At 45.8% G+C, this 15,970-nt stretch overlaps 1 protein-coding gene across 4 annotated transcripts in view; it reads left to right on the plus strand.

Annotated features, from left to right (window-relative positions):
* The window catches only part of KCNK10 (potassium two pore domain channel subfamily K member 10), a 126,440-nt gene extending 111,995 nt beyond the window's left edge, over positions 1-14,445 (plus strand). For 3 of the 4 annotated variants that reach the window (XM_028100989.2, XM_028100998.2, XM_088025016.1), the window contains exons 5-7: positions 6,944-7,130; positions 11,574-11,716; positions 13,825-14,445. In XM_028100989.2, the coding sequence (XP_027956790.1) occupies positions 6,944-7,130; positions 11,574-11,716; positions 13,825-14,445 (951 nt within the window). Of the gene's footprint in view, positions 1-6,898; positions 7,131-11,573; positions 11,717-13,824 lie in introns of all 4 variants that reach the window. The other variant, XM_088025015.1, reaches the window with a different exon arrangement.
* The last annotated feature ends 1,525 nt before the right edge of the window (positions 14,446-15,970 follow it).

Genomic DNA, 15,970 nt, shown 5'->3' on the forward strand with positions numbered 1-15,970 from the left:
TTCACTCAGTGTGTTATGTGGCTGCATTATGACTGTTGCTTTCCCAGCTCCATCCCTCAGCCTGTCTTGTCCCTGTGGAAGGTTCCTGCCCCTTCAGAGAGCCCCAGCCAGGGCCTGGCCTTCCTTAATGACTTCCCCCATTCCTCATCTCCTTCTAGGACAGGCTTCTCAGTAGGAGACCCACTGTAATTTCTCCCCTTTCTGCTTTCATTATATGTGTTCCTCCTTGGTGGGGGGAGGAGGGGGCTGCAGTCTAAAGAAGGGAACTCACCTTCCATTGAGGAGAACTTGCCCCACTGGACCTACTGGACTCTTTCTCCCCTTCATTGTGGAGTAATTATTGAGCCGTCACTAACATAAAAGACCATGGTACCAGGAGGACTGTGGGGAGGAGAATGGAGATGATGGGGGTCTTCAAAGGAGCCAAATAAATAGCACCTCTTTTTTTCCACCCCAGGTATAAACTGCTTGAGAAGTAAGACAAAGGAGATGATGCACTGAAGCCTAGTATTACTATATTTTCTCAACACTGGATATAAACCATATATCTGTGGAAAAATGGATTTCTTAATGACAGACCCAGAATTAGACAGGAGATCATGAGGCCACTTCAGGAGGTCAGCTTGTTCCCAAAAGGAAGGGAGAGGAAGAGGCAGAATGCTCAGTTCCTGGGTCAGAGTAAGGCTGGAGAGAGGGCATGTGCAGGGAAACTCCCTGCACAAGAAAGAAGCACTGGGGTGGGATCTTGTTTCTCTGGCTAATGTGGCTTGCTTGGCCAATGAACTATGACCTTGAACCCTGTTAGCCGGGGGAGGAGAAGAGGGAGGCAGCTTTAGGTGTCTGTAGCCTTGTTACTGTAGTATTATTATTGTATGCTTGTGTATATGATGGTGGGAGGGCATTTTGGGGTGGAGGCATTGTTCCCTGTGCTACTAAAATCTGGGTGAAGTAAATTTAGAATTTGGATAGGTGAGCAGCTAGGTAGGGCATCTATCGGGGTTGTCAGGAGTTATTCTGTTGAAGTGGCTCATCAGAAGGTGTGTCCATCCTCCTCTCCTTCCCATGGGCTTGTTTTCCGAACTACAGCTGAAGAGAAGGGCCATTCTTCAGCCAAGGTTACGTATGGGTGTTTCCTACATTGGTGTGATTGCCTCTGAGTTGTTCCAATCCCTGGGACACAGTTTCTGAATGCTTAACTAACAGAAATCCAAAGATCGTCCATTATAGTTGGCATGCTTTTGTATCCCACATACCAGAGCTACGAGAATATTTGTTTCTTCTCTCCCAGGTGATATTTTTAATAAGTGGGATGTCATTAGGTACTACACTTTGCCTTCAATAGCTAGAGCAGGGCTTGGACACCATGGGCAGCGCCACAAAGACTGCTTTCAGCCAAAGACCCAGAGGTTGCCACTCCGCCTCACCCACTAGACTTCCTGTACATGTGGAAGGAACTTTGCTCTCTTTTTTAACTGCTATGTCCCTTGCAACCAGAACAGCCCCTGATATGTAAAGGATCCTTAAAAATTATGGGCCAAGTGAATTAATTGGTTGTATCTTGAGCGCAAACTCTTGTGTTCCGGTCGAGTATTATCTCCAGATATTAGAAGCCACTGAATTTTAGAAGAGAAAACTTCCAAAGATTTTAATGAAAGTGTTCCTGGAGTGGAACAGCTTCGAATTTTTATTATTTGTGGATCTTTTCTCCATCCCAGGCGTACCTACATTGGCATCTCAGTGATAAAAACGATTTAATTGTATCTACCAAAAGCTTTTTCAAAAACTTTGCATGGTGATACCAGCAAAGCCCTGAACTGGCCAATAATCTATGAGATGCTTCAGTGTGGCTCAGATAAAACTTTGTGTGTGTGTGATTTTAGCTATCGAGCTGAATGGAAACAAAATACATTTGTGTCTTCAGCTTTTGAGGAGGACATTTTTCCATAGGCTCCATGGAGATTTTGCTGCGTGATTCTCACTAATGTGTGTTTACAGTGTCTCTGCCATGGAGATTATAGGCAAATGGTGTTTACAAGCTCTCTTCGTAGTTTATAGAATTGCTGTGCTACATAGCTATTCACTGTGATGTTCAAACTATTTGTTGGAACTGCACCTTTTTAAAAGAAATCTTTGTGGCAAACATAATAATATCAGAAAATAAAGTCAATTCTTCTGTGAGGCAGTTCCTATTATCTTTCCATTTTGAGAAATTATTCTCAGTTCAATTGTATCACCCTGGTGATGTGTTCGCATTTCAACAAACCAAACCAAACCAGACCAAAAGTAGAGCTCTGCACGTCTAGCTCCTGTCCAAGACTTTTTTTATTGCAGTATTCTTATTATCTCCAGTGTCCTGGCTAAAAATCACAACGAAGAAGCAATTTCCTCAGCCAGACACAACAATCTGGGTTGCTAATCTCAGAATTCTAAGAAATCACATAAAAGTGAAAAGGAGAATGGGCACTAAAGGGGCAAAAATGAAATAAAGAACCAACCCGCAAATGAATAGAAATATACTCCTCTAAAATAAGATTGTGGAAGGAGGCAACCACAGAGAGGGCATTTTGCTTAATGAGAATTGGACATGTGGCTTAGTCCTCCGAGGTCTGAAACAAGTAAACACTCCTAGGGTTGTCAGCATGTACATCCCTCTCTCAAAGCAGAGCTCTTAGACCTGGCTCTTCCGCTCTCTGTTTGTGAAGTTTGTTTTGCTCTTTGGAATAATTGCACAAAGAGTCGTGACAACAAAATGAACTCTACAGGAGGTAGGTTTTGAGTTCTTTGAAAATTCCTGCAGTTAGTGCCAATTGGGAGGCAGGAAATAGTTTTGCATAATGCTATTTGCATAAGAAGGAAAGAACACGTCGTTCATTCTAATCAACAAAGTGTGAAAACGAGATTTGGACAGATGTGCACAACCATCTTGTCCCTCCTGCCCAAATATTGTATCAAACCATCTCTTCCCAGATAACAATTTTGTTAGCCCAAGAACACATCAGCTCAGTCGGACCTGGGCTCTCACTAAGCGTTTTGCTAGCTGCTCTGCTTACTGGTAAATAAGCAGTGTGATTTTGCTTAGCAGCCCCTCTGTGGAAAGACAGCTCATGTCCATACGTGGCAGAGAGGTGGGGAGGTGGGGGAGGGGGGCAAGGAAAGCTAGGTATGTGCCTCTCTGTACCTGGTTCCTGACATCGCAAACTTTATCTGCAATTCTTGGCAGTCCTAGAAGGATGATGAAGAACTAGGGGGAAATTAATGGAAAGGCAAAGAAGAAAGTTTTCAAGATTGTGAGCTGAAACTGTGTGAGAGCTCAACCCAGAGCCAACACAGAAGAATCAAGAGAGAATGAGGACCTTTTTCTCATTAACAATGAGGTAATTATATGAGATAACGTATCCAGGAAGGGACAACTAACAGTGACTTCCTGAAGCGAAACGAAGATTATCTTAAGCCAGACACGAGGGAGCATTCCTCAGTAGTTAAGGACAGCATTAAATCTGGGACTGTCCACATCTGAGAAAAGATTTGAACTTTCACATTAAAAGATAATCATTAACAATCCCTGAGCACTTAGCCAGCAGTGTGTGAAGCTTTTACACACTTATTTAATCTTCCAAACAATCCTGTGAGGTGGATTCTCGATGTCCATTTTATAAAGGAAGAAACTGATGGACAGAGAGGTTGAGAAACTTGCCTGAGGTCACCCAACCACATAGCAGTGGGGGTGGGATGCATCTCAGGCAGTCTACCCTTAAACTCCAACTTCCTAAACACCCTTTTACAAGTGGTAGTGTGCAGTTGCAGGGCTAATGGGGAGGAGAAGCCCAAAGATCACTGGATGATGTGGAAGATAGTGTGTAGTTCCATGTTGAAAAAGTGTTTAGTTAAGGTAACTGTTTTTGTTCTGTTTTAATATCTAGAGGGCAGCAAAAACATGGGTAACCAGAATAATAGATATTGCTAAAACCTTATGTCCACACCTCTTCCTTTTACAGTGAAGTATGGGTATACACATTTACACACACACACACACACACACACACACACACACACACACAGACACACCACGTAAGACATTTGAGTTCTTAAGTCCCTAAAACACCCCAATGATTGAATTTTCCAAGCATTCACTGAGCATCATCCTAGGTTGTCTGCAAGAAACAGCCGAGGCTTGCCTTGGGCGCTGAGGTGAGCGGTGGTGAAATGTTTACCTGGCTGATAAACTCTCCAAGAGATAATGCGCTTTAGACACCATTATTTCGCCTTTGTTACCTAGCTCCCTCCCTGCCACCAAATAGGTCCTGTCCTGTACCGGCATCCCGTCTGTCCACCGCAGGGAGCCCGGGAATGTCTCCAGCTTCCTACGTACTTGCAAGCCCTCCTTTGGCAACCGCAGCCTCATTTGGATTGCAGTTGTATTCACATCCTAATTTATGACTTAACAAGTGTCTCAGAAACATTTAATTTCATTATGCGTTTGAGGAGGACAGTTTATAGAGGAGGGGGAGAATGATGTTCCCGTTGCCAGCAATTAAATTAATTTAATGATCTATGGTGAAGTCTCCTTTTGGGGTTTGGATTTTCATACGTGTCTATAAACAAAACTAGGCTAGTAATAAATATGTTCCTGGATTCTCAGAGGGGCTCAACTGCCTTCACCAAGTCCTGCTATAATATCCAGGCTGGAAATTCATGGAATGGGTAAGATATTCCCGTGATTCTCAGGTGATTCATCTTGTCATGATACTTTCATGAGAAAAAGAATTGGAATTTTCATTTGCAGTTTCAGCAATATCAGTAAATTATCACTTTTTTTTTTTCAGATGGCTTTTCTGAAGAGATGAGGAGGGGACTGTATAAAAGCATGGATCAAATAATTTTTCCCCATTCCCACTTTATATACCGAGTGCCCTTTTGGGAGTAAGAGCACACGACTGCTTTTCATAAAGAAGGATTGTATTTCCTTAGGTTTTCCTGTGTATTTTTAGGGACTATATTGATCTCAGAATGGGGGTGTACGTAGTGCTGATTTAGATGCATGCAAATAAATGTTCTCCACTATCCCTGTTCTTGTTCGTTGAACTGAGTCCTCCATTTTGTTGTGTTGAACATACCTGGGACCGGGACCCAAGGCAGGTGGGACTGAATGTTTCTGAGGTGTGAAGAGAGGCGGACAGCATCCTTTCCCCTTTTTCAGCTCCCGCATCCCTGGAACTTTCCAGTAAACAAGCTGCACCGACGTTTCTCCCATAGTCGGGGAAAAGGGGATGGAAGGGAGGGGAACCTAGTCATCTTCTTGACCAGCATTTCCACAGTTGATCCACGTGGTTGACCTTAGAAGACACTCTCTTGACCATCTCTGTCCTGGGGACACATGGCAGAGGTGTCACTGCTTATGACCGAAGCTTAGGAATTCCTGGACACATTGCACAGTAACAATTTTTTATTCTCCGTCTTCCTTTCCAGAAGGGAAGCAGGACAGCCTGTTGTTCTTCATGGGGGTTAGTCTGGTTGATTTTGTTATGAGGGGGCCGGTGGGGGCGGGACTCTGGCGACTTTGTGTGAGCTGGGAAATTGTGGAGTAACTTGAAGTCTGGTTCTATCAGTAAGCACTGGGCTGGGAGTTAATCACATCAGAATTCTAATCTGGGCCTTGGCTCTAATTAGCAAAATCATTTTATGCTAGTCTCTCAACCCCTCTTGGCTTCTGTTGAAGTGTATGAATGCAAAGGTCTCTGTACGCTCTGAGGTTCTCTGCCTTCTAATTCACCGGAAGGCAATGAATAGAAAACAGAGCACATGGTAAGGATTTCCTATATCCAATGCCCCACATGTGGTGTATTTTTGCAGAAAATCAATCTAGGCGATGTGGAAAGGCCCAGTCACTCTGATGTATGTGGTTTTGGTCGGGCTATGGTGCTAGGGCCCCCTGAGGACAGTTTACATGCCTGTCCTGGGAACTTTGAGAAGACCTTAAGGATTATTCAGCTCAGAGGCAATGCCAGTGTTGTCTTGAATGCGTTCAAGGGGAATACCAGGGAGGTTCCCGGTCCACATCTGGACTCCATAGGCACCATTCCTTTGGGTGACATCTGTCTAATTCCCAATCTAAATGCTTTCATCTCTTGACTGGCTCCTTCAGAAGATGGCCTGAAACGAAGCTGATCATTTTAGACAGTAGCCTGTCATTCTGACTTGGACTCTTGTCTGTCCCCAGTGGATAACACAGCCCGAACACACCGCAGCGCTGGCTCAAACATGTATGTTTTAAAAGAAAAGTATGTTATAAATACAACTTCAGCAGGGAAGGAAGGTGAAGAAGCTAGAGTCTGTCTCAAATGTATATGGGGGTGGCTGTTTTTCTTGTCATCTGAACATTTTAGTCTGTTTCAGGTCAGCTGTTTTTTTGTTTTTGTTTTTGTTTTTTTTGTCTTTGGTTTTGTTGTTGTTGTTGTTGTTTTGTTTTTTTCCAACACATTCCCACTGATACAAGGGGAACTAGGTGCCAGGTCCATATCTACCGTTGTGGAAAGAGCTCCAAACCTGCACCCTCCAGGAGAAGGGTCAATAATACCACGTGAGAATTGTCAGCAAGCCCTTCTTGGGGAATCATTGTGTTTGTGCTAGTGAGGAAGTTAGAATCAGCATTTGGGCTGCAGTCATGGAACCACACAAAGGACATTCAAGACATGACCTAAGCAGGGTTTCTTGAGCTCCACGAACAGGCTTCACTGGGTCTGAGAACCACCTAGAGCATCTGAAAATTTCTGTGCGTGCATTTTTCTAGGAGAGGGCCCATAGCCTTCATCAGAATGTCCCAAAGCTGCCCATGACTGACAAAAGGTGAAAGTCCACTGGCATAATACATTCTTCCTCTGCCTCTGTCTTCTGAATCCAGGGTGATGAAGCTGACTTGCCTATCTTTCTCCTTTGCTGTTCCCAGAAAAAGCAAGTGAGCCAGACCAAGATCCGGGTCATCTCAACCATCCTGTTCATCTTGGCCGGCTGTATTGTATTTGTGACGATTCCCGCTGTCATTTTCAAATATATCGAGGGGTGGACCACCTTGGAGTCCATTTACTTTGTGGTGGTCACCCTCACCACGGTGGGCTTTGGTGATTTTGTGGCAGGTAAGCACCCTGGGCATCCCAGTCACCAGGGCCCCAGCAGGGAAAAGAGGCTGTTGATAATGCTTTTCAAAACCGTGAGAAACCATGTTGTGGGAGAAGCTAATGAAAATGGCTCAGTGTCCCTGCTGCTGTGTGGACTCATTTCAAGCCCACGGTCCCACATAATGTAAAAAGCAGCAGATTCTGCTGTGAAATGAAAGCCAGCCTCTTCCTTACCAGGATGCTCATTGCCCTTATTATTCTATGAATTATGCATGAGTGAAATGAATTTCTCATTGAATGTTGGACTTCTGATTTGCATTAAAGCTCCTTGAATCAATTGATAAAGGCTGTATTAGCAAGTGGCAAATATGAACCTCTGGAGAGATTAGCATAAAGCTTGGCCTGCAGCGACCTGTAGGTTAGAGTTCCTGAGGCTGCCCAGGGGAGGACTGTGTTCCCTGCAAAAGTTATCCCGGGCATGCCCTGACACAAGACTTAGGACTCAGTTGACTACCAGGAGCTGAGAACTGTCCCAAGGGAGTACAATATTATAACGGATTCTGCATGAATATATATGGAAACAATATCCTTCATTGTGAAGATAGATGCCAATGAACTATGTTTATAGAAGCAAAAGGAAACGGCCATCAATTTCACCTAGGGACAGGGAGCCTGAAAATGAAATGAGATCTGGTTTCTTACATGAATGGCTTTCCCAGAATGTAGTAGGAAGGCAGGAAGAGAGGACGCCATCCTTCCCTTTCCTAAGGGATGGTTCTACAGGGTCCGGGGTCCGACAACTGATCATTTTCTACTCTGAGAAGTGAACGCTTTGATTAAACAACTCTGTCCTGAGCTCAAAATGTTTGGGTGATGCATGTGCATTGTGAGTGTGAGTGCGTGTGTGCGTGTGCGTGTTCTTGACCAGCTCCTGGTTAAGCAGCAGCCTGGACATTTGCAGGCTGATCTTGCAGACTGTCCTTTATTTGGCACATGATCCTGGTGCCTTGGTTACTTCATGGAGTATGGCACTCACAAGGGGGACAGGGATCTGGAAATCTGGAAAACAGGATATTCTGGAGGGGATATTGAGGGCTCTTCAAAAGACGCATGGGTGCGTCCACATTCATTCTGACAGTGATAACCAGGAGGGTGGTCTCCTAGCTGTTCCAACTGGGCAGATGAAGACTGAAGTCCAGTTTGTAAAATAGCAGTTTTTATTTTTTCCTTCCTTTTTCCTGCCTAAGGACTGAGCACTGCAAAGTCAGAGTGATTAAAAAAGCTAGGGGTCTGGGACCCCACCCCAGTGCTCAGCCACTGTGCCTCTCACCTTGTGTGGGGAGTCACCTGGTGCCTTCTGAGCAGAGGACTGCCGCTCTGGAGGGAAACCACAGAGAACTATTGGGACTATTTCACAAACTTCTTCAAGTTCCCCCAGAGCATAGTTTGCACTGGGTTGTGCTTCAAGAGTGCCCTGTGGCAGCCCTGGGCCATCTGCCGCAGTCTGTTACAGAGGACACTTGCAACGAGCCCTTCTCTCTAAACACCTGCTTGACTCGGCCTGTTAATCTCTTAATCTGGGGGCACAAATAGAGCCTTGGGATATAAAATTTAAAATTTATTTATTTCGTGATCAGCAAAGAGTTTAAATTTTTAATTTGAATTCAGGTTATTTGTTTGCATCTAATTATACCATGTAAGAAAATGCAGGGAAGCTTGTCACTAAAAAAAAAAAAATTGATGCCATTTGACAATAACATGATTGAATATTTAAAAGTTTAATGTTATACATTGTGATATTATCTTCTAAAACAAAAACTGTTATAGCCTATTCAAATTAGAGTCAATGTATAACTATCTACTATCTGTTTTGGTTAACATTACTGAATCCAGGCCTTCATGTTAATTGAGAAGTGATGATGAATCTGTAAAAAAACAATATGACTTACATTTTATAAAACAACATTGATTGAAGGACCAAAAAATAGAAAGTAAAATAAAAGGAGCCCCCGATTTAATGCACATGGATGTTCTCGGTTGGCCTATGCAATGGACTTGATTTAGAGCTTTATTAAAAAGGTGAGGAAAGGTAGCTCTGACTTATTTAGATCTTAGACGAATATAGTTGGCCAACCTAAATGATTTTGCTTATGTTGGTTCTAAGTAAAAAAGTTAAAGATAACCCAGGAAAGGACACATGTGATTTATTTAACACTGTGACGCATAAATGCACGGGAAGTGGGCCCCTGCTCTTCACCATGGACGGGAGAGAGGAAAGGACATCCACATTCTTTACCCTTTCACCCACGAGGACCTCACTTGTTAGGGAGCACTGCCCAGCTGGTTGCTGCTCCTCCTTGGGTGGGGGGGAGCAAGGACAAAATGAGCTGGGACTCTGGTGCTTCAAGGGGTGCTGCCAATGATTTTAATTGATTATTTGTTCTAATTACCCACTGTGGATTGAGGGCATGTAGTACAAACTTGCACTTGACCTTTATCTTTACTTACCTAGAAAGGGCGTGACCTCCACAGTCACAGGCCTGGCCCTGTTTTAATTCCCTTATTTGCTGTTGATTACAGAGCCTGATTTTGTTTGTCCTGAGGTCTCCATGGACAGGTATCTCTTATAATTCACAGTGCTGACTGCAATTAGACCAGGCCCTTCGAAGCTCTGATTTCCAGAGCTTACATAGACTGGTCTGAAGAATGCACACCTTAAAAGCCTGAAAGTTTGTCACAACCTTTTGGGCAACACTCTAAGAGCAATGGGGAAGGATACCAGATCCTTTAAAAAAAAGGTACATTAAAGAGAGTTGATGATTGCTGTGATTGAACATGGCATCAACCCTTCCAGAAGTATAATTGGAACATTGATCACCATGCAGGATTAAGTGCTGGTTTATTTCGTAGCCGACTCACGTCAGGACAACCTAACAACATCACAGCATTTTGCATTTTGGAAACCCTGACAGAGCGCGCACAGAGCTCTGAATTCCAGACCAGCCATCGATAAAGAGCCAAAGGGTGTTTATTGCGTTGTTCGCTAGCGCCCCCTAGTGACAAGCTTTTTTGGGTGGCGGCGACTTGCTAAGATGATTATTTCCTCTTAGCCCCAAGGAGAAAGCTGCCCCCTTCTCGTGCAGAGATAGAATGAACCGCAAAAACCACGCATTGTGGCAGGAACTCCAGTAGTATCCTAGAGGAAGCTGCGGGGGAGCGTTGCCTAAAGGGGGGGGGTGGAACAAAGGCAGCTAAACCAGACCGAAGGGGGCAGGCCACACAGCCCATTAGTGGTGTTTGGAATTCTAATTTTAAGAGATGGCAGTGGCCATTTAATTTGGGACCTTGTGGGTTGCGCTGGTCTCACTGAGAGGAGCCCCCGGCCACAGTGCCTGCCCAGCTGCGTTTGGGAGGTATTACTGATACCGTAAGAACTCAGTGTGGATTCAGTGGCGCTAGATGAGGTTACAGCCACGACCCAGTGGGAAAGACTAGTAATCACTCATCGCGTAGTCCCGTAATTACCCATACATCGCCAATGTCGGTCGTCTTAGAAATGACCGCGGGCCTGCCTCGCTGGGCAACAGTGTCTCACAGAGTGAGAGCCAGGCTGATGTCAGTTACTTCCTCACTTCCTTAGGGAAGGGGGCTGGGCTTGGAGCCTGTTTTGCACGGCTACCTTTGGTAGCGCCTGTAGGAGGGCTAGAATAAGTAGGCTAATTATTTGCAATAAATGACTGGTCCTTTTAGCACAACAGCCGGTCAATGCAATCGGGCAGCTGGCCGATTGGATCTGATGGATTTCTACTGTAATCCCTACGTATGAAATAAAGGGATTGGACTCACTGGCCTTTTAGTTCTAGCACGGTGATTCTAATTACTCAGTCTAGTTGACCTTTTGGATTAGCATCATGTAAACACCATCCCTCGGTTAGTGTTAAATCACTGCTGCCAGGATCAAAGTCTCAAGAAGGCCATTAGGTCTAATTTTACTTCCACACATCCAGTCCGCTCTTAGTAAATGCGTGTGTTAAGGAGGAAATGGTGCCAAGAATTCCAAGCCATTGGGGATTACTGATCTTTTATTTTTATTGCACTTAAAGAACTTCAAGAAGACAATCGACAGCTGGGCCTGATCTCTTGTCCTCTAGCTCACGTCATTCATTGTCAAGCCCCGGTTGAGCAGAGGTGGACCAAGTTGGCCACGGACACTTTTTTGTTATGGGTATTATGGTTAGTGGTCAAGAATCAAAGAAGTTAAGCCACGAGTCAGGCTCCTTTAGGGAAGGGACCCATCTTTTCCTTGCCCTCCCTTGCCTGTCGCCTCTTGTATACAGCAGGCCTAACAGCTGAGTATCAGATGGGGATGGGATGACATCTCTGCTACATGGACTAGAATATGTTTGTTCTGCAAAGACCAAATGCTAGACCCTGGTTACAGTAACGTTTGGTTGTTTTCAGGGGGAAACGCCGGCATCAATTACCGGGAGTGGTATAAGCCCCTAGTGTGGTTTTGGATCCTTGTTGGCCTGGCCTACTTTGCAGCTGTCCTCAGTATGATCGGAGACTGGCTACGGGTTCTATCCAAGAAGACAAAGGAAGAGGTAGGACCCCTTCCAAATTCTATAAATGTTTCTGAGATCCGATGAATTCATGTCAAGAATGACCTGTCTCTATTTTATGGGCTGGAGGGTTTCTTAATACGTGGAGGGCCCCTATGGCTTCCTCTTTTTGAATCATTATCTAAAAGCCAAGTTCAGTGGAATAGCGGTTATTTTTGGGTCCTTTTTTGGCAGGTGAGAACATCTGATGACTCATCAGCCCACAGATCCTGGAAGGACTAGTAAACAACGACTTTTTGTTTTTTTATTATTTAAAAAAAAATTTTTTTTTATCTTTAGAGAGGGAGAGAGAGCCAGCCTGAGTGGGGGGAGGGACAGAGAGAGAGAGAGAGAGAGGGAGAGAATCTCAAGCAGACTCCCTGCTGAGCCCGGAGCCCAATGCAGGGCTGGATCCCAGGACCCTGAGATTGTGACCTGAGCCGAAACCAAGAGTCAGATGCTTAACTGACTGAACCTCCCAGGCACCCCAGAATGATTTTTAAAAAATAGCAGTGGTCAGCAGGGGTAGACCGTAGTTGAGGGAGGTGTGCAGATATGTGGGAGAGGCTGAGAAAGTTTGTAAAAAGCTTGAGAAGGATGGGGTCTATATGGAAATGCAGTAGAATACAAGGACTCCTTCTCGATTCTCTGAGACTGAAGTCCTCCAACAGTGACCAGCTGTGGGGAAGCGAACACAAGGGGTCCCTTTTCACCTTTATCCCCTCCTGGTTGTCAGATCTATGGAAACAAAACCAGCCTCATGTCCAGGGATATGCAGCCTTTTCTCCCTTGGGTAAATGTGTGTGAAAACCTACACAAAAGCAAGAAAAGACAGAAGAGGGGAAGGTAGATCTTGTGATTTAAAAAAAAAAAAAATGTCCATGTAGTTCTTCTAGGAAGAGAGGAAAAGAACTGAAAAGGAGGGCAAGAGAAGAGGAGGAAAAGAGCTAACAAGTGGGAGGGAGATTAAAAGAAACAAAGAAACAGAAAGAGGGAGAGTCTCCTGGAAGGTGACTGCTCGCTTGCTGGCAGACAGACGTTCTGTATAGAAGGCCCCAGGACAAAGTTGCCGAATGGGAACATTTCCCATCGCATTCCCGGGCCCCAGGGTTAATTTTCCTGGCTTAGAGAAACACTGGCAATGCAATCCAGTCAATGCAATCTCCAGTGTGGTTCCCCAGATGGCTAACTGACCTGCTGAAAGTCAGCTGTAGTGAAAGAGAAAGTTAACTATATAAATATCGACTTTCCTAAACGCAAAAATGCAGACTTCTGAGGGGCTCGTCTGTATAGAAAACACGGGACTAGTGCTGTTGGCCGTGCTGGATAAGAGCCAAGAAACCTGATATCGATCCTCATGCATTCTGAGGAGGAATGTTCTGTGGGCTTTTGCAAACATGACCAGGGAAGTTTGGCTCCCAGATGCCCTGGAGGGTCTTCTTAAAGCAGGGTAAGCCGGATGGCACTCGACCGTAGTGTGGCCCAGATTCAGGGTGAGCAGCACTCCCAGTTTGCCCAGGACTGCAGGGGTACCTAAGACACAGGACGTTCTGTTCCACAACCAGGACAGTCCCCGTCTAACTGGGACGGGTTGTTCACCCTACGCAGACAGAAGCATTGGAGGAACAGAGAAGGGCCAAGGCCAGGTTGCACCTCTGCTTTGTGCCCGAGTGCATGTCTCTGTCTCGCGTAACACTAAGAACTCCGTGAGCTTGATATGATCACCCCAGTTACGCCAGAGGAATGAGGCCATTCAACTAAAAAAGGGGTGGACGCATAATGTGAACCCAAGCCTGGCCAACTCTAGATAGCGACCTCTGCCGCAGGAGGCCGTCCTCCTCCCATTCGGTCACCACCTCCACATCTCAGGCTCCTGCCGGGTTCTCTAGCAGGAGTGCCCCCCGAGCCACAGGAGCCAGGAGCCAATTTGAGATGGGTCTTTAGGGCAGAGGTAGCATCCCCACCCGGGCATGGGCTCCCCCACCCCCTGGCCTCCCCGGAGCCAGCCTTCCCATCGGGACACTCAAGGGCTGTGGGCGCCGGGAGGGCTGGGGGGCCCGAGGCAGGGACAACTTTCTCAGCGTGCCCTTGCTCTCCTGTCTCCCGGCCAGGTCGGTGAAATCAAGGCCCACGCGGCCGAGTGGAAGGCCAACGTGACGGCCGAGTTCCGAGAGACGCGGCGGCGGCTCAGCGTGGAGATCCACGACAAGCTGCAGCGGGCGGCCACCATCCGCAGCATGGAGCGCCGGCGCCTGGGCCTGGACCAAAGGGCCCACTCGCTGGACATGCTCTCCCCAGAGAAGCGCTCTGTCTTCGCCGCTCTGGACACGGGCCGCTTCAAGGCCTCATCCCAGGAGAGCATCAACAACCGGCCCAACAACCTGCGCCTCAAGGGTTCCGAGCAGCTGAACAAACACGGGCAGGGGGCCTCCGAGGACAACATCATCAACAAGTTTGGGTCCACCTCCAAACTCACCAAGAGGAAAAACAAGGACCTCAAAAAGACCTTGCCCGAGGACGTTCACAAAATCTACAAGACCTTCCGGAATTACTCCCTGGACGAAGAGAAGAAGGAGGAGGAGACGGAGAAGATGTGTAACTCGGACCACTCCAGCACCGCCATGCTGACCGAGTGCGTCCAGCAGCAGGCCGGGATGGAGAACGGAATGGTCCCCACGGACACCAAAGACAGGGAACTTGAGAACAATGCATTACTTGAAGACAGAAACTAAATGCTGAGGACCTAGGACTTGACCAAGCGTTTTGTGTGTGTGTGTGTGTGTGTGTGGTTTTTTTTTTTTATATTCACCCTGAGACACGTGCCTTAAACAGACTTCTCGTTAGTCCGAAATTACATAGCATTGAAGACTATATTTCACTGTGCCATAAACGATGGAGAAAGATCGCTCTGCCAAAAGGAATCAAAGAATAACGACCGCACTTCCGACAGGAACCGCGGGACACGCCGGGAGTGTTCGCACACGCAAGAGGTCGTGGCCACAAAAGTTAAGGGCAGGTGTGGGACGGCGCTGTGCCCCCAGTGTGGCGCCGCCCAGGCCTGGCATGGAGAAAGGGCAGCTATTCCTTAGACCAGCCTTCTGGCAGGAACAGGAGTGTCTTTTACATGGAGCCTCGTTTCCTGACCCTACCGTTAGAGATATGCACACACACAGAAGGGAACCGGATGGGGGATGAACTAGTACCTGCAATGAGGGTTCGAGCTGACATTGTGGCATGTTGCTCTGAGCTTGAATTTTGATACACATCCTTCAGTGCACACCTAGTCTTTCTAAGCTCCAAATGAGTGTCCATGGGACCCGGGAGCATGTGGAATTTGTGGGAAACAGATCAGAGCACACGTATTAAAAGGTGCAATTGCTTTCCTCATTACAAAAGAAAAAAAAAATCACAAATGCATCACACTGTGGATATCACCTTAACCAATGACAGAAGCCTACTGAATTTTGTCTATCGACAAATGACAAATGAACTTGCAAGCATTGGCAAAAACTCAACCTCATTCGCTGCATGGTTACAGGCAAAAATCATGCATTTTCCTCAGTGGGTGCAGTGGTGAAAATAAACTGGTTTTGAAATGTCCATGTTCACTTTTCTAGTGGAACTTCGGTTATAACTTGTTTTGATAAGAGGGGGAAAAAATACCAAAATGATTGCCTTGCATGATGCCAGTGGCTTGCTGTTCTGTCTAGCTGATCCTAAATTTTTATAAAAATAGACATCCTGCATGTCTGAGACATACCAAGGAGGACCATGGCATCATTCCATCTCAGGGCTTTTTGTCCCTTTGGGTGTCTTACGGTAGACATAGTGACGAGGTCCAATCTTGCTATCTCCAAACAAAAGAAAAAAATCCCCCAACCAACTCTTGTACAAGAAAATTGAATTGTTTTAATTGCTTGCAGCTTAAGTGCCATTAATGCCATTTAAAAACTAATGCTTAAAAGAAGTATTTACAACATTCCACTTTTATGTTTGGGTGTTCCTTATTTTGAAAGCATCACTTCTTTTCCTTGCTTGTTTCTTTGTCTCGAACCTGCTATTCCCTAAAATTGGAAGACCAGCATGATTGTTCCAAGGCCAACAATAGCAACACTATTGTTTCAGGAGGTTAGAACGGTCAGTGAAGGAAAGTGGGGGAGGGGCTAGTCAAGTTTGGAGAAGATTTTAAATGGATTTTTTAATCAGAGAGGGCAAAATAGGTGCTAGGCTCACCATCCTGTGTGTGCCTCAGTCCCT

The sequence above is a fragment of the Eumetopias jubatus genome, unplaced genomic scaffold (genome assembly GCF_037043125.1).
Source record: "Eumetopias jubatus isolate StellerSeaLion01/CBP00866 unplaced genomic scaffold, mEumJub1_p1.0 scaffold_7, whole genome shotgun sequence".
In the NCBI taxonomy this organism is placed as follows: domain Eukaryota; kingdom Metazoa; phylum Chordata; class Mammalia; order Carnivora; family Otariidae; genus Eumetopias; species Eumetopias jubatus.